At 37.8% G+C, this 15,123-nt stretch overlaps 1 protein-coding gene across 3 annotated transcripts in view; it reads right to left on the reverse strand.

Annotated features, from left to right (window-relative positions):
* Window positions 1–2,131: 2,131 nt before the first annotated feature.
* The window catches only part of LOC134529634 (phospholipase ABHD3), a 30,934-nt gene continuing 17,942 nt past the window's right edge, over window positions 2,132–15,123 (reverse strand). For all 3 annotated transcript variants that reach the window (XM_063363936.1, XM_063363937.1, XM_063363938.1), the window contains exons 7-8: window positions 7,127–7,292; window positions 2,132–3,343 (exon numbers count right to left, since the gene is read on the reverse strand). In XM_063363936.1, the coding sequence (XP_063220006.1) occupies window positions 3,162–3,343; window positions 7,127–7,292 (348 nt within the window). In that variant the 3' untranslated portion in view covers window positions 2,132–3,161. The remainder of the gene's footprint in view (window positions 3,344–7,126; window positions 7,293–15,123) is intronic.

Here is a 15,123-nt window from a genome sequence, read left to right on the forward strand (position 1 = left end):
GGGCCACTGGTGGCGGTGGTGCCTCGTTAATTGCCCGGGTGCATCGTGGTTGGAAAGATGGCGGGGCTTGCAGGGCGGGTTGTCTCCAGCTGCTGGGTGGTCCCTGGTCTCCCCTGTGTGCTTCCGGTGGTTGTCGGCGCCAGACCTTTTGAAGGTTGCATTCAGTTGCTATCGCCTGCTGGATGTAGTCCTCTACTGTCTGTGTGTGGCTGACTCGTAGGAAGGGCTGTAACTCATCCCGTAGTAACATGGTGAATGTGGGTAGTGCATGGATGGGATCAATATTCGGTGAAATTCGTCTGAACAGTTGCAGTTTGCTCGCAATTAAGTTCTCGACCGGTTCTCCATCTCTCTGTGTGGTGCCGTAAAACTGTGACGTGCACTGTACTATAGGTTCTCCAGTATTTAACCGGCGCTTGAACGTCTCTTTGAACTCCTGCCATGTGATGTCGAACCTTCCCCACAGGTTCCACCAGTTCCGGGCGGTACCGTACAGTTGTTCGCTGGTCCTCTCCACCCACTCGTCCTGTGGTAACCCGCAGCGCGCCAGTCGAGTTTCACACTGTTGCAAGTATGCCTCCGGGTCCTTATGTGGGACTCCGTTAAACTCTGGTATTGTTAGTCGGCTCATCAGGGGTCGGGGTGGGGTTGTCCAGCCTGGGTAGGCTGTGTTCGGCAGCTCCATGTGCGCATCCTCTCCATGACGTGGCAGGCGAGGTTAGGGGTTGTGTCTAATTTGCTGTTCATCTGCATTCCGGTTGCAAGCTTCATGGTGTTCATGGGCTGCGGTTTTGTTTCGGGTTGTAGGGGCCGTGTTGGTTCGATTCCTAGTTCCAAAATGTGTAGGGAAATATTATTTACGTAATATAAATGTGTACGATAAAACTCAATGGTAAATACGTCACACCATTTACCTTTATAAAACTACCATTCAATACTTCGTATGACAAATACAACACCATGTAACGGGAGATAGGTGGTTATGTACTTATCTTCAGTTGGCTGGTTGGCTTACCCGCCTGGGCATTACCAACTCAAGTTGCGTACCTTTCCACAAACTTTTGAAACCATCCTTTACTGGCAGTTAAACCGATAATACTGTCTGGATATTTACAATTTAATTTTTCAAAAGTTAAAGTGCTTATTAGCATATCACGGCTTGGTTTACACTATTCCTATCAGGCCCGTGATTTCTTTTCATTGCACCATTCGACAACCATTTTTATGTGAATATCTTCATTTTTTTCCGGTATCTAATGTTAAATATATTCCAGCTAGTACAACCAACAGCATCAGACTTATATTAACGTTTGATAGAATCCTTATTTTGTACGATTGTGGGCACAGTTGACTTGCTTAAAACTAAAGTGCGACCAACATTTATGTGTAGCCTTCATGACATTCTGCATGCCGTAATACTTCTAGTTTTGTCTCAAAAACTTGAACACGATGCATTATGCTCTCACACGGAAGTAAATATTCCAATATGATTCTAACTGCAAGTGCTTGCGCACGTACAGTTACCGGCAGATGAATAGACAGATGTGGCTTTATGTTTGTGCATGCGAGATCCCTGTAACTGGCTAGACTGAAGTTTATCACCGCCCGGTCTATGGCCTTGCGACAACAGTACGGCCCAGTGGCAAATGCGCAGACGTAAGAACATTTGATCCTTTACTCTCCATAGCCGTAACTGAACTTGCCACAGCCAATGTTTAGACAACAGCCGATAGCGTAGTCAGACCTGAGCACACATCTCTTCCCTCTTTGTAAGCTAACTGTATGCCATGATAAAATCTGTTGTTTATCAAGTTGAAACAGACTTTGTGGCGTTATGCCAAACTTCTTTTTTTGCTTGTGGCAACTGAAATTTGAGACGTACTATTCAATTTGAGACGTACTATTCAATTTGAGACGTACTATTCAAGACTGGGACAAAAAAATATACACCGTGCTAAATGAATCTGTACAATTTGAAGACGTGCTAAGTGAGGGATTGGTGTTGTATGAGGATGATTTAATTAAAATAAATTTTCCACAAATTTACTCTCTGGTTATTAACTCTCACACATGATTATACTTAAGTCTGGGTTCAATTTGCTATTTTTATTTTTTAATAAAAAAAAACACATCAATGTCTAGAGTGTTTATTTGCCATTACTGTACCTTTTTAGTCAAAATATATATATTTTGTGATCACATTTTATGAAGGTGAAGAAGACTTTAACAAGTAAGATCAATCCTTGAAACTTTATCTTGGAATAGTGATGGCTAAGACCATGAGAAAAGTACTTACTAAATTAAGAATGTACCAGAAGAAATTGAATGAACAAACTAGTGTTTAGTCATGCAAACATAAAGGACATTAGTGACATATGAAGGGTGAAATTATGACATAAAGCCATGATGGAATGTACATGGGTGAGACATGACCCATAGAGAAAACCCACCAGCTCACTCAATGTCCACCACTTTTCCAACTTGAGGAAAATTTGGATTTGACCTCGCTGGAAATTAAACAGTGAGTAGTCACCTTGGTGGGTGGTAAGTTATCTGTACACTCAACTACCATGGTCTTCCCCTAGAAGCAACTGCAGAGCTTCAAAAACAGCACTGCATCACACACACATACATGTATAAAAGTGGTTGCAAAAATATTAAATTACTACAACATTCTCCAGGTTTTTGAGGTAGTGTTATTCTTAGCATTCACTCTCTCTGCCTTAATGTCTTGGCTTGCTATATTGCTTGCAAGATACACTCATTAAACATGCTTAGAATAACCAAATAAAATATAAAAATAAACAATGTTGTGAGACTTTTTTTGATTTAACATTATTCAGTAATACCAGGTTTAACATGAATAAATTATTCTGTACAAATAATTTCTCCGATATGAGAAACATTTTTAGACTATACTTATATTAAATTTAAAAACATTATTCAAACAAGAATAATTTTCTTTAAAAATGTATAGAATGTAAACAACTGGCCCCTTTCTTTACAGAAATAAATAAATAAAAAATAATAAAAACAATAAAATTATATCTATAAATGCAATAGCAAATTTTCAACAATAGATCTTTGTAACACTATAGAAAATCTTTAACAATGCAAATTATTGTGCTGGAACTAAGCCACTAAATGTCAGCACATTGCCATTATGTACTGAGCACATCAAATTTCTCTTCCCACACAGCTCTGAAGAACTGGCTGAAAACTTTGCTGATGTACTGATCACTGTAGAGCGGAAAGAAGCCCTCAAGGAAACCAATGTGACCTCCACGAGCGGTCACCATTATGGCCACGTTCTCTGACAGGTTTGCTTCTTCAATTGGAATTGCTACACAAAAAAAAATTGTAATTAGCATTGAAGGTATGTTCTAATGATAATAAGAACAGTGTGTGAGGGAGTGAACTCATGATAGGAGCATTATCCAGCAAGTGGCAGACTTTCATTTGGGCCTGTAGGTGTTCACCATCCCATGAAGGATGACTTGGAATAAAACCTTGCCATGAAGATGTGGTGAAGGGCATAAGGGGCAGAAAGCAGATGGAGGTACCTGAGAAAACTCACTGGCCAATTGCATGAACTCCAAGGTTTCCCACAATGCGAAAGTCTGGGGTGTTGACGCTGCCAAGAGTTATTCCAGTAACACCTTGGTGAGTAGTGATTGTTCTGACTAGTACAACATCGCTTGTGGTGGTTTGAATAATTCAGTAAAGTAGACATGGAAATTTTAGAGATGCTTGACGAATACAAACGTACGGTAGAAGCCTTGTGACACACCAAACCTCCGGCTAGTTCACAATTAACGTGGAATGCACATTCATGAACACATGCAGGAAGTAGTTGGGTGGGTAAGAATATTTAATTCCAAAATAACAGTTACTGATGATGATTGGTTACTGAAATAACATTTCTTGGACACCAACTGATATTAACATATTTTTATTAATACTTGAAGAAAATTCAGTCATCATGGCCGCCATCTTGTGAACATGAGAACAAATACATATATAACCTGTTTTATCGCATAATCGTCGCAACAATATTTTCGGGCGTCAAAATTCGGATAAAAAAACCTCTTGCGTATATGTCGCATGATGTTTTTGGTCCCGCTATTAGATTCCGAGCGCTTTGTGTAGGTATTTTTTCCATATAAAACTATGTACGTATTTCAAAGTAGAAATCTAATATTTATTCTGACATACTATTACTACTTACTTATTTAATTAACGGAAATACAAAATTGTCTGATGTGTAAATTTTCTATTCAATAAGTTTTTTAAATGTTATAACCTTTATCTGTTTGTCTGCGTCGCCGCAGTGTACCGCTTATAAAAATGTAGCCAGTGCTAGTTGGCATCATTCATGTTTGGTTATGTTGCTTCCCATATAGAGTGAGCGCACGTAGACGAATATCGATATTGGTATCTCGCCGATTGCACGAAATGTGCGCTCTCTGTCGAGTGCAGAGTTAACTACATTCGATGGCTTGCACTCTTTCGTGGTGTGTACTACGACGATAGTTATACGTAAGTTCAGGCTCACATTCAGGTCACAGATTTTGTTTTTCTATTTAAAGTTGAAGAAAGGTTTTTGTTGCATGACTTAGTAATTTAAATAGTTTGGAGTGCTTTTGTATACTCTACTTTTTAAATAAACGTACTTTCCATGAATGGGTATTGTTTTGATGAATAACTTTACCTAACAAAAAAATTTTTTTCACATAAATATCGCACCCTTACTTTGACGTCGTCCGGGCCTACGGCCCCTTTCAGCCCGATATGCCACCGCCCAAACACCACCATCTCTATTCAAACCTCCCGCTTGTGCGTGCGTTGTGTTGCTAGCCCGGCAAGAGGGCACTTAGCTGCAGTGCGCCGCACCCCTAATATGTATTAATAAATATTGTAATCCTTTTCTTTTCGCCCCAAAATAGTGTCACGACGGCTATGTATGTGAGTGTCTTTTGTTTAATTAAATCATGATGTTTTGTAATTTAATACGTGCAAGCACGGACAAGGACGCTCCCTAGCGGGCGGCGGAGGAACTAGCACGTAACTTGATTTAAACTGTTTTCTATCATATAAGTAATTATTACAGACGGTCTGGGTATGGATGTGATGTGCTAATTTTTGTAAAGAGTTTATGTTATTTTAAATAATAACCCGGGGCACGCAATAGCTAAGTTATTAACGGTAATTGTGTTCGGCGCGAAGGGCGCCATGTTGCCTTCCGCAAGCAGTGGTCTCTCCCCCAGTCTCCTTCTACAGCCGGCCGAGAGCGGACGTCTCTGCAGACACCCCGAGGACATCACCGTTGTTTCACCGAGAAGTAGTTCTGTTAAGTAATTAATCCAAATCGTTTTCATTTTTATCCTCGGGGCCTCTCTCGGTCGGAGGGACTGCTTCATTAATAATTATTTACTCTCCGGAGTTTTTCGGTCATCTGTGTGATAAGTAACGGCTTGAGGCGACCACGTGCGTGGTTCGCCTCCTCACCTAATTCGATTCGTGCCTTGGGCGTTTTATAACAGTATCACGGAAGGATTGTGTAAGGGCGTGTAACGTGAGTAATAAAAATCAACTTAATTGAGTCACGTGTCTTTGTGTTCGGGGAGGCCACGTGGGTCCCCAGCCTGGTCAGCGGCGTGTGGAACGCCCTGAGAGCCCACTGCGGTAATTAGAAGCGTGCCCGACGCTGAGAGCGGGCTTAGTTAGAGACAGGTGTTGCGTTACAAGTCTGGAGGACTAATATCTCGCCGCACACGGGCCACGTAACGCCCTGAGTTAGAGTTTCAAGCCGGGTCCACGTGCCCACTCACGTGGTGGCACCCATTATTTTCCACCAGTATTCAAACCTTAACACCGGTACGCCCTCAACTTTTCAAACTTGATTTTAGTATTAAATGTGTGACGATTATGCGATAAAACACGGTAGTATAAATATTTATGCACAAAGCCTCATCACTGATTACAGAACACAATTTCACTGTTCGTAGGTACTAAAAACTGATATTAATAACTGCTTGCATGTAAATCCTATGGTTGCTTCCAGTACGCGTTACAAGCCAAAGGACTTGGTCCTCAGAACAATGGTGAAGTTACTCACTCATTGCTTTGGGCTAATACCTATGACTGTGGTCTCTATTTTCTAAATAAAAGTTCTGAAAGACAAAAAAAGGTTAAATATAAACGGTAGCCCCCAGACCACAGCCACGAAATTTACTATTTGACTGACATTTATACATTATTAGTGAGCCACAGCCCAACACGCGACCTCTCTGTACCTAGTAGAGACTCTGATTAAACGAAATGACTATCCTCTATCCTGGAGGAACAAAGGGCGCTCGTGTGAGATACCAGACATCTCGGATCTGAAACCATGTTGTTTATCAGATAATGTTTTTAAGGTTAAAATTAAGTTGCCTGAACATAATGTTTTCAAACATTTTAGCGAAACCATTAAGCAAGGATTTGGACCTATAATTGGTAACTTGTAGTATAAAATCAACATGTTAATTAGAAAAAAAAGTCATGTTGATTCACTTATAAAAGGAAACCACATACATGTTATTATACTAGAAAAGTCAAACAGAGTTTGGTTGCTCTGCAATTGCATGAGTAGGGAATAGGCACCCTGCTATGATAGGAATGTTACACATGGCCATCGACCATGGAATGACGACACATTTAAAGTTATGACACAACATTACATTTGGTTGGTGTTGTAGTAGACTGCACTGTGGATTGTCAGCCAATTTTAACTAGCAAATTCTTATACTTATCATAAAAACTAGTAAGTATAAAATTTTATTTAATTAGCTGAGCAAGAACTAACAGATCTGATGAAGGTGGAAATGAGACAACATAAAATAAAAACATACAAACAGGAAGATGATTCACTGAACATTTCTTTTTTTTGAAAGTATGTATGCTGAAATTACGTTAGTACATCTGACTACCTGCAAAGCAGTCCGGTTATGAAAGGTTTTTTCATGAATCTTTGATTTACACATTATTATAAAATTTCTCTTTAAAACACCAATAAAAAATTTAGAAACATCAATGTTTATAACCTAAATGGAATTAATGTTCAAAACAATTCCAAACAACTTACCTTCAATTGGCTGAAAAGGGTCATCTGCAGCATTCAGACAAAACAAAGGAACGTGAATCAAATGTAATTTAGTATGAAGTGTGGCATGTTGGTAGTAATCCTGCACGTCCTTAAATCCAAACTGCTTGACTGTGAATTTGGAATCAAATTCTCGAATGGTGCGGCTCTAAAAACAAAATAATAATAATAATAATAATAATAATAATAATAATAATAATAATAATAATAGCCGTAAATTGGTAAACTTAGTGCAGTAGGGTATAACATTTGAAAATACTATAATATATTTTCACAATTAATTTAAATTTAAAATATAAAATAAAAACACACAAAGAATGTTTTGATTGGCAAAAGATTTATAAACCATCATATTTTGAGTAAGAGTCATTTTCATCAAACTCAATCAATGTAATTAAAATTTTTTATTTTTTTGCTGAGTTAGACTATATCAAATTCCTAAATATTTACAGACTATTTTGGAAAAAATTAAAACAATTTAAATATGCTAGTTTAAAATATTTTAATTCTGTATTCATGTTTATAAAAAAATTTCCAATGACTTATTAAATTAAGATAATAAGAGATTTTTATTATTAAAAAAAAATATTCTGCAAAAATTTTGAACATGAGTATTTAGCCATTAGTACTAAACATTATTTTGATTGCAAAATTTCTACATACAGTAAACTCTCGCCAGTCCGTGGCCCGAGAATCCGAAGTTCTCAGAAATCCGGGGTATTTCCGAAGTGACATGATCGTTACTGTTTAGATGTATGTATCACTATTCTCAGTGGATGATAAGAGTGACGCTCACTGATATTTATAGCGCGGTAAAAGGCTCTGAACTGGCGCGCAGTCATCTCGTTCCCGTCAGATAACTGTGAAATTTGAGCGGTGACCGTAACATTATATGGCGGGAAAATAAAGATAAAGGTGTAATGCCTTTTCCTCTGGTGCTTTCAAGAAATTTTTTAACGGTTTTTTACACCTAAAACTTCAAAACCATGCCTTTTAGCCATTTTAACTCCTCTTAATCCGATATAAAAAAAACAGTTGGGCATTAGCAAATTCTTAAATGCTTTTCGTAAACAGACTCCAGTCGGATATTTAGAGTAGGTTGGAAATCGCGTAGGTTTTCCTGAAGCTCTGGGCACCGTGTGTCAGTGTGTGAAACATGTTGCCAGTGACAAGTTTCCTAGCTGTGCGCGGCACACGACTGTAGTTGTCATGCGTCACACGCTGGGAATGCTGGCCGGAGGGAAGGTGAGTATAGTTCATTTGCGGTAAAAATAAATACTCTAACCGCCCTGCTAAATTTTTCCATTAAAGAAATTTTGAAGTTTCAGAGATTTTCCAGCAGAAATAATGTTCTGTAACTAACAAACAAATTGTATCAAAAAATTAACGGTAAATGGCTGCCGTGGGGGGCCTTAAAAAAATGTTCATTTTACCGGGAATGGACTATACAACCTGGCTTTCGTCGCATGCAGTGTGGAGTAGGGGAGGAAGGATGTTGACAGTTTCACACGCAGAAAATGGCTAGAGGGCTGGAGAGAGGGAGAGAGATGGTTTGTTGTCTGGGAGGGAGAGGTAAGCCGTATGACGTCATGCATCCGCTGCCTTTGCAGCCGCCAGCCTGTCTAGACGAGATTCTCGCACTCCCACTTACGTCACACAAGCTACTGCTGCCGTGTTTTTAAACGGACTGTCCAATTTTTTTTCTCTTCTTATACGAACATTAGTAAGTGCACTATAAACCAACACAAAATATATGCTGCATGTTAAATAATAGCTTTGTATAAGCTTTTATTGTGAGTTTTACCATTTTTTCCCCGATTATTTTTGTTTTGTGCCAAAATTTCAGATTTTTTGATGGTTCTAGTGTACAATTAACAAATGATTTTTTTTTATTTCTCCCGTTTCTCTTTAGTTTAACTGGACTGGCCGTGTGTCTGTGAGGGAGTGGCCTTGAGTCTCTTGCCAGCTACGTATCGCTTCTCTCAACCGCCCCTCCTAAATTCACTTCCCCTTATCAAGGGGCTTCCCGTTTCAGCGCACGCCACATTGCTACGCCTAGCTCTTTCACATCAAAGTGCGACTTCGGGTGCCATTAATTTAATTTAAGATGACTTTAAATTACTTTTTACACAATTTACTACCAACTTGAACAAATGGGTGTGTTAAATTTAATCAGGCCAGGCTGTAAATTTTCAGAAAAAAAAATTTCTCGGGTGCTTCATTTACTATGAATGGACTATACTGGTATTGCTTACGTACCATTCTGTTAACTTCTCAAGTGTCTTGTTTATTATGACGTCCTGTGGTAGTATTACATGTTCATTGACTACCATCTTATCTTTTAGAATTTTTTTTTGTATTTTAATGAAAATTTTTCAAAAATCCGAAGTTTTCAAAAATCCGAAGGTCATAAATCCCCGACACCCACGGATTTGCGAGAGTTTACTGTATCAAGGATAACTGGTCTAAATTATGTAGGCCTATCATTAAAAATAGGTCAACAGTGCATAATACAAATACATGTTAGGAGTAGGCTACTTTTTAGGCCTATATAAAAAACCACAAGAATTTAATCTTTTGAATATTGTCTGCCAAAATACAAATATGGTGTCTAATGACTATTTCAGCAAAAACCTACATATTACTAATTTTTCAATAAATACCAGCAACAAATTTTTAAGTAATAGAAACCTTAGTTAAGAAGTTTTTTTTATCTTTTTTTTAATTGTCTTTATTGGCAATACACCTTTTCTTGAACTTACCAAATTTTCTGCTATTACAGGATACATTGAAATTTAAAAAAATATATATAAACATAACAAAGACATAACAGATTAATAGATGATAAAATAGGTAAGATAGAAAGCAGAATTAAGCTTCAACTACATGTTAAAACATATGAGGTAACCATTACAAAATTTAACCAACAAAGTAATTTACAAGTAGCTAAAAATTAAGCATAGGCATACACATGCTGGAAATTTATTAATGCCTGAAAAATCCCACTTTGCCATTACATTACAACCAGTCACTCACACATTTATACACAGATTCAAACAGTAGGTAAGCCGCAAAGTGATCATGGTAAGTAGGTGTTACAAAGATGTCTTTTCAGCCTGTGTTTGAAATTAACTAGGTCTTTTGATTGCCTTATCTATTCTAGTTTGTTTCAGAGCCTACAACTCATGGCTACAAAAGATCCTGACAAAACATTTAAATGAATGTAAAGGAATAGCCAGCATATAGATACATGTTGATCGTGTGTCTTGGTGATGTTAACTATGTAGGTAATTAATACTGGCTGACAGATAATGAGGTGATACCGGTCGCAGTGATGATCTCGGAATTTAAGGTTAAAAATAAATCTAGCACAACAGTTTTGGAGCTTCTGGAGTCGCTTTTCTAGTGATATGTCAGATCAGGAAACAAACATTGCAATAATCAATGTGAGACATAATTAAGGCCTGGACAAGAATGGTTTTAATACTAGGAGCAAATTTTTTAACCATAGAAGCAATGAAGGGAGAAATGTACTTTCTTACTAATTTGCATCATCTGCTCCTTCCAGGTTAAGGTTGCGTTTATCAGAAATCTCAGATTTCTCACAATGTTAGAGAAATTAATATCAAATCCTTCAAGTGATAATTTACTACATTTGTTAGAAATTGCTTCAGATAGCATATGAGTGGAACCAATTAATATTGCCTGGGTATTGTTTATATTCAAAATAGGTTTATTTACTTCTGTTCATTTAGAAATGGAAACAAGATCGACATAACAATTGACTGATAATATCAGTTGCTTTGGTATGAAGATATATTTGTACATCATTAGCATACATGTGGTATTGGCAAGTTTTGAGGCATTAATCAATATAGCAAATAAAAGTGGCACAAGAATTTAATTTATTTAGCCACGTGGATACTTCGGTATCCAGAACAACACATTAGTAACGACTGCTTAGATAGGATTTAAACCAAATAGAAACACTATGAGAAAAATTGTAGATAACCAAAATTTTTCTTAATATAAGGTTATGATCTACCAAATCAAATGCTTTACTAAAGTCAAGCAGCGTTAAAAAAGTTAATTTGCGCCTATCAACAGCATGAGATATGCTATCAGTAACATTAATTAGGGCAGTAGTGGTACTGTGGCTGGGTCTAAATCTTGATTGGAAGATATATGAAAAATTCCCCTGTGATAGATATGCCTATGTTTGCTTGTGCACCAGGTGCTCATGAGCTTTGGAAACAGCAGGCAGGATGCTTATAGGGCACAAATCTTTAGCTGATTCTGGACACTTAATTTTTGGTATGCGTTTTATGTACAAGTTCTTCCATATTGTCAGATACTGTCCTGTTGTAAGGGATGCATTAAAATATGCTCTAGTGCAGGGACTACAAATGGTAAAATAATTTTCCCAATTTTAAATGATATTTTGTCGTTACCAATCACACTACTTTTGATGTGACGCAAGGCCTTCGCAACATTTTGGCATGACACAGGAGAGAAGAATAACTTTTCATCAGAAGATTTCAAGTTGTTAGGTACAAAAGTGTCTGACAGTTTGGGTGTACATATGTTTGAAGTACCTATATGCTGGTTGACAAAAAAATGAATTTAATTGATTGGCTGAGATTTTATGACTTTTATGATCAGAAACTTTGTGACAAGTTAATACGTGCAGTTCTCAGACTAGCCCATATTTTCTTAGGCTTTAAATGAAACTCGTAAAGACCATGCAAATGTTTTCACTTGGCTATTTTGATAGCTTGGGTACACTGGTTCCTGAGTTTTCTGTAGCTATAGTAACAGTTCTAAACCACTCTACTGGCACACTGTTTACTGATGATATTAGATATTATATATATATATATTTGCATCTCTCCATGACTGTCACTCACTTCAGAGACATTTCTTCAATTTTTTAATGGTCCAATTTCAACTTGGTTCAACTTAATAAAGACAAAACCACTATCATAACGTTATCTTTAAAAGATTTGTGCAATGGGAGTGCATGACTTGATGTAAGTTTTTGGACATACGCCATTGCTAAGAACTTTTTCTGTTGAAGAAAAACTAATAAATAAAATAAATAAATAAAAATAAAAATACTCAAAAAAAGATACAAAAAACACACAAAATTAAGCAAACAATTGCTGTTGTCAACAAGGATATGAACACCACAAAATATTCCGAAACAGGAATATGGTCAGCAAACAAAGAAAAAACAAAGAAAAATGTACTAAGAGAACGAAAAAATCCCCACAAATGATGACAACACAAAAATATTGAAACCCAAAATAATTCAGCACAACAGATGAAGCGAGACAAAAAAAAAAAAAACAAATACAATAGTTTTACCTAAACAGAAACAAGCGACGTTTCGGGAACTGCTATCTGCTCCCGTCCTCAGGCAGAGACGCACATGGTACGGAAACACAGGTGCGACTGAGAAGGGGCTGGAAAATGAGGGTATTTATCAGAGAAAGGGCTACATCTTGCTCAGCCAATGACAGACGAGCTGTCTCCCCATTGGCTGTGCACCATGTAGTTAAAGCGGATTGGTTATGGTGGGTTGAGTATTGGCTATTGTTTTGTGCTGCAGGGATGTTTCTCTCTTTATCAAAGGGATCCACATATTTTTTAATTCAATGCTCTGCTGGCTGAAAATATTTTTATTGCTAATAATGAAGGCTGATTCTTTGATTTTCCTTTTTATTTTATCGGATTCCTGTATGAGTGGTGTGGAGTCTTCCCAGAGAATTTTGTGGCTATTTTCCCATGTATGTTCAGCAAGTCTGGATTTTAGGGTTTCACCCTTCTTGCAGTTGTTTTTGTGTTCTTTGATTCGGGTGGATAGAGCTTTTTTTGAGTATTTTTATTTTTATTTTTATTTATTTATTTTATTTATTAGTTTTTCTTCAACAGAAAAAGTTCTTAGCAATGGCGTATGTCCAAAAACTTACATCAAGTCACTATCATAACGTTCTCAAATAAACTCCATCCATTTACTTTTGAATACAATATTGATAATCATCATATTAAAAAATCTCAATATGTAAAAGACTTTATTCCAAGTTATTTTTCCATGTTCACATCAAATCACTTATATCAAATTCCAATAGAATACTCTGACTAATTAAGTACATTACTTTCGATGCTACTAATGTTGATTCAGCTATATCTCTCTATATAGCTCTAATTAGATTCAAACTAGAATATGGATTTATAAAATGAAAAAGTATTAACATCTCTGATATCTAAAAAATTAACAAAGTGCACAGGAAATTTTCTAAATTCATAAATCTTAAATTGCTATATGGTATGACTATTGATACAAATTATCATCTGGGTTCTCCTAAAGCCAAAATAGATATATTAGATGCTATATTTATTAGTAACTGTGACGTCAGCCGGGGCTTCGCCCCACGAGCCTGATCATCCTCCGTTCCCTTTCCCACCACCTTTCCTACCCGGCATTTGTGTCGTGACGTACGTAGCCGTGTGAGATTCAAACTGCGCGCCACGAACTACAGCAAGAGGGCGCTTAGCTGCAGAGCGCCGCACCCCTAAAATATATTAATAAGTATTGTAATCCTTTTTCTTTTGCCCCAAAACAGTGTCACGACGGCTATGCATGTGAGTGTCTTTTGTTTAACTAATTCATGATGTTTTGTTATTTAATAAGTGCAGGCATGAACAAGGACGCTCCCTAGCGGGCGGCGGAGGAACTAGCATTCAACTTCATTTAAACCATTTTATTCATATACGTAATTATTACAGACGGTCTGGACATGGAAGTAATGTACTAATTTTTGTAAAAGGATTTATGTATTTTTTAATAGTAACCCAGGGCACGCCACAGCTAAGTTGTAACGGTAATTGTGTTCGGCGCCAAGGGCGCCATGTTGCCTCCCGCAAGCCATGAGCTCATCCCAGTCTCCTTCTACAGCCGGCCGAGAGCGGACGTCTCTGCAGACACCCCGAGGACATCACCATTGTTTCACCGAGTAGTAGTTCTGTAAATTAATTTATCCAAATCGTCTTCTTTTCATCTCTCGGTCAGAGAGACTGCATAATTAATAATTCTTTACTCTCCGGAGTTTTCTCTCATCTGTGTAGTAAGTAACGGCTTGAGGCGGCCACGTGCGTGGTCCGCCTCCTCACCTAATCTGAATCGTGCCTCGGGCGTTTATAGCTGTATCAACGGAGGATCGTGTAAGGACGTGTACCGTGAGTAAAATAAAAACCAATTAACTGAGTCACGTGTTTTGTGTTCGGGGGGCCACGTGGGTCCTTAACCTGTTCAGCGGCGTGTGGGACGCCCTGAGAGCCCACTGTGATAATTAGGAGCGTGCCCGACGCTGAGAGCGGGCTTAGTTAGGGACAGGAGCTGCGTAAAACATCAGGAGGGCTAATATCTCGCCGCACACGGGCCACGTAACGCCCTGAGTTAAGAGTTTTCCAGCCGGGTCCACATGCCCACTCACGTGGTGGCGCCCATTAATTTCCACCGATATTCCAACCTCAACACCGGTACGCCCTCAACTGTTACAATTATAAATTAAACTGTCCTTATGTGCTTGAAACTACTGGCATAAAAATTCCATATTTTAATAGTCAGAAGCCTCTAGTACTTTGTACATTAAATAAACATAATCTTATGTATAGACTTATAAACAATATCAATAAATATGAGTATTTTTACCTTCTTCCTAGTAATAAAATACATCTCAAAAAAATTGTAGCATCTGCCCAACCATGAATTATAAATTTACTGGTAGATTCTTTTTTTGTGTGTGTCTCGTTTTTACTGTTTGTGTTTCTGTATAATTCTATTTGTACACGTTGTGTAAATTATACATGTTTGTATTTGTTTGGTTTTGTCTTGTCTCTCCAGGTATGTTAAACTCTCTCGTTGCGTACGTTGGCCAACTACGGTTATGCCTAACTGTTGCGGAATCTCCTCTGGT

This window comes from Bacillus rossius, chromosome 2, assembly GCF_032445375.1.
Source record: "Bacillus rossius redtenbacheri isolate Brsri chromosome 2, Brsri_v3, whole genome shotgun sequence".
NCBI classification, from domain to species: Eukaryota; Metazoa; Arthropoda; class Insecta; order Phasmatodea; family Bacillidae; genus Bacillus; species Bacillus rossius.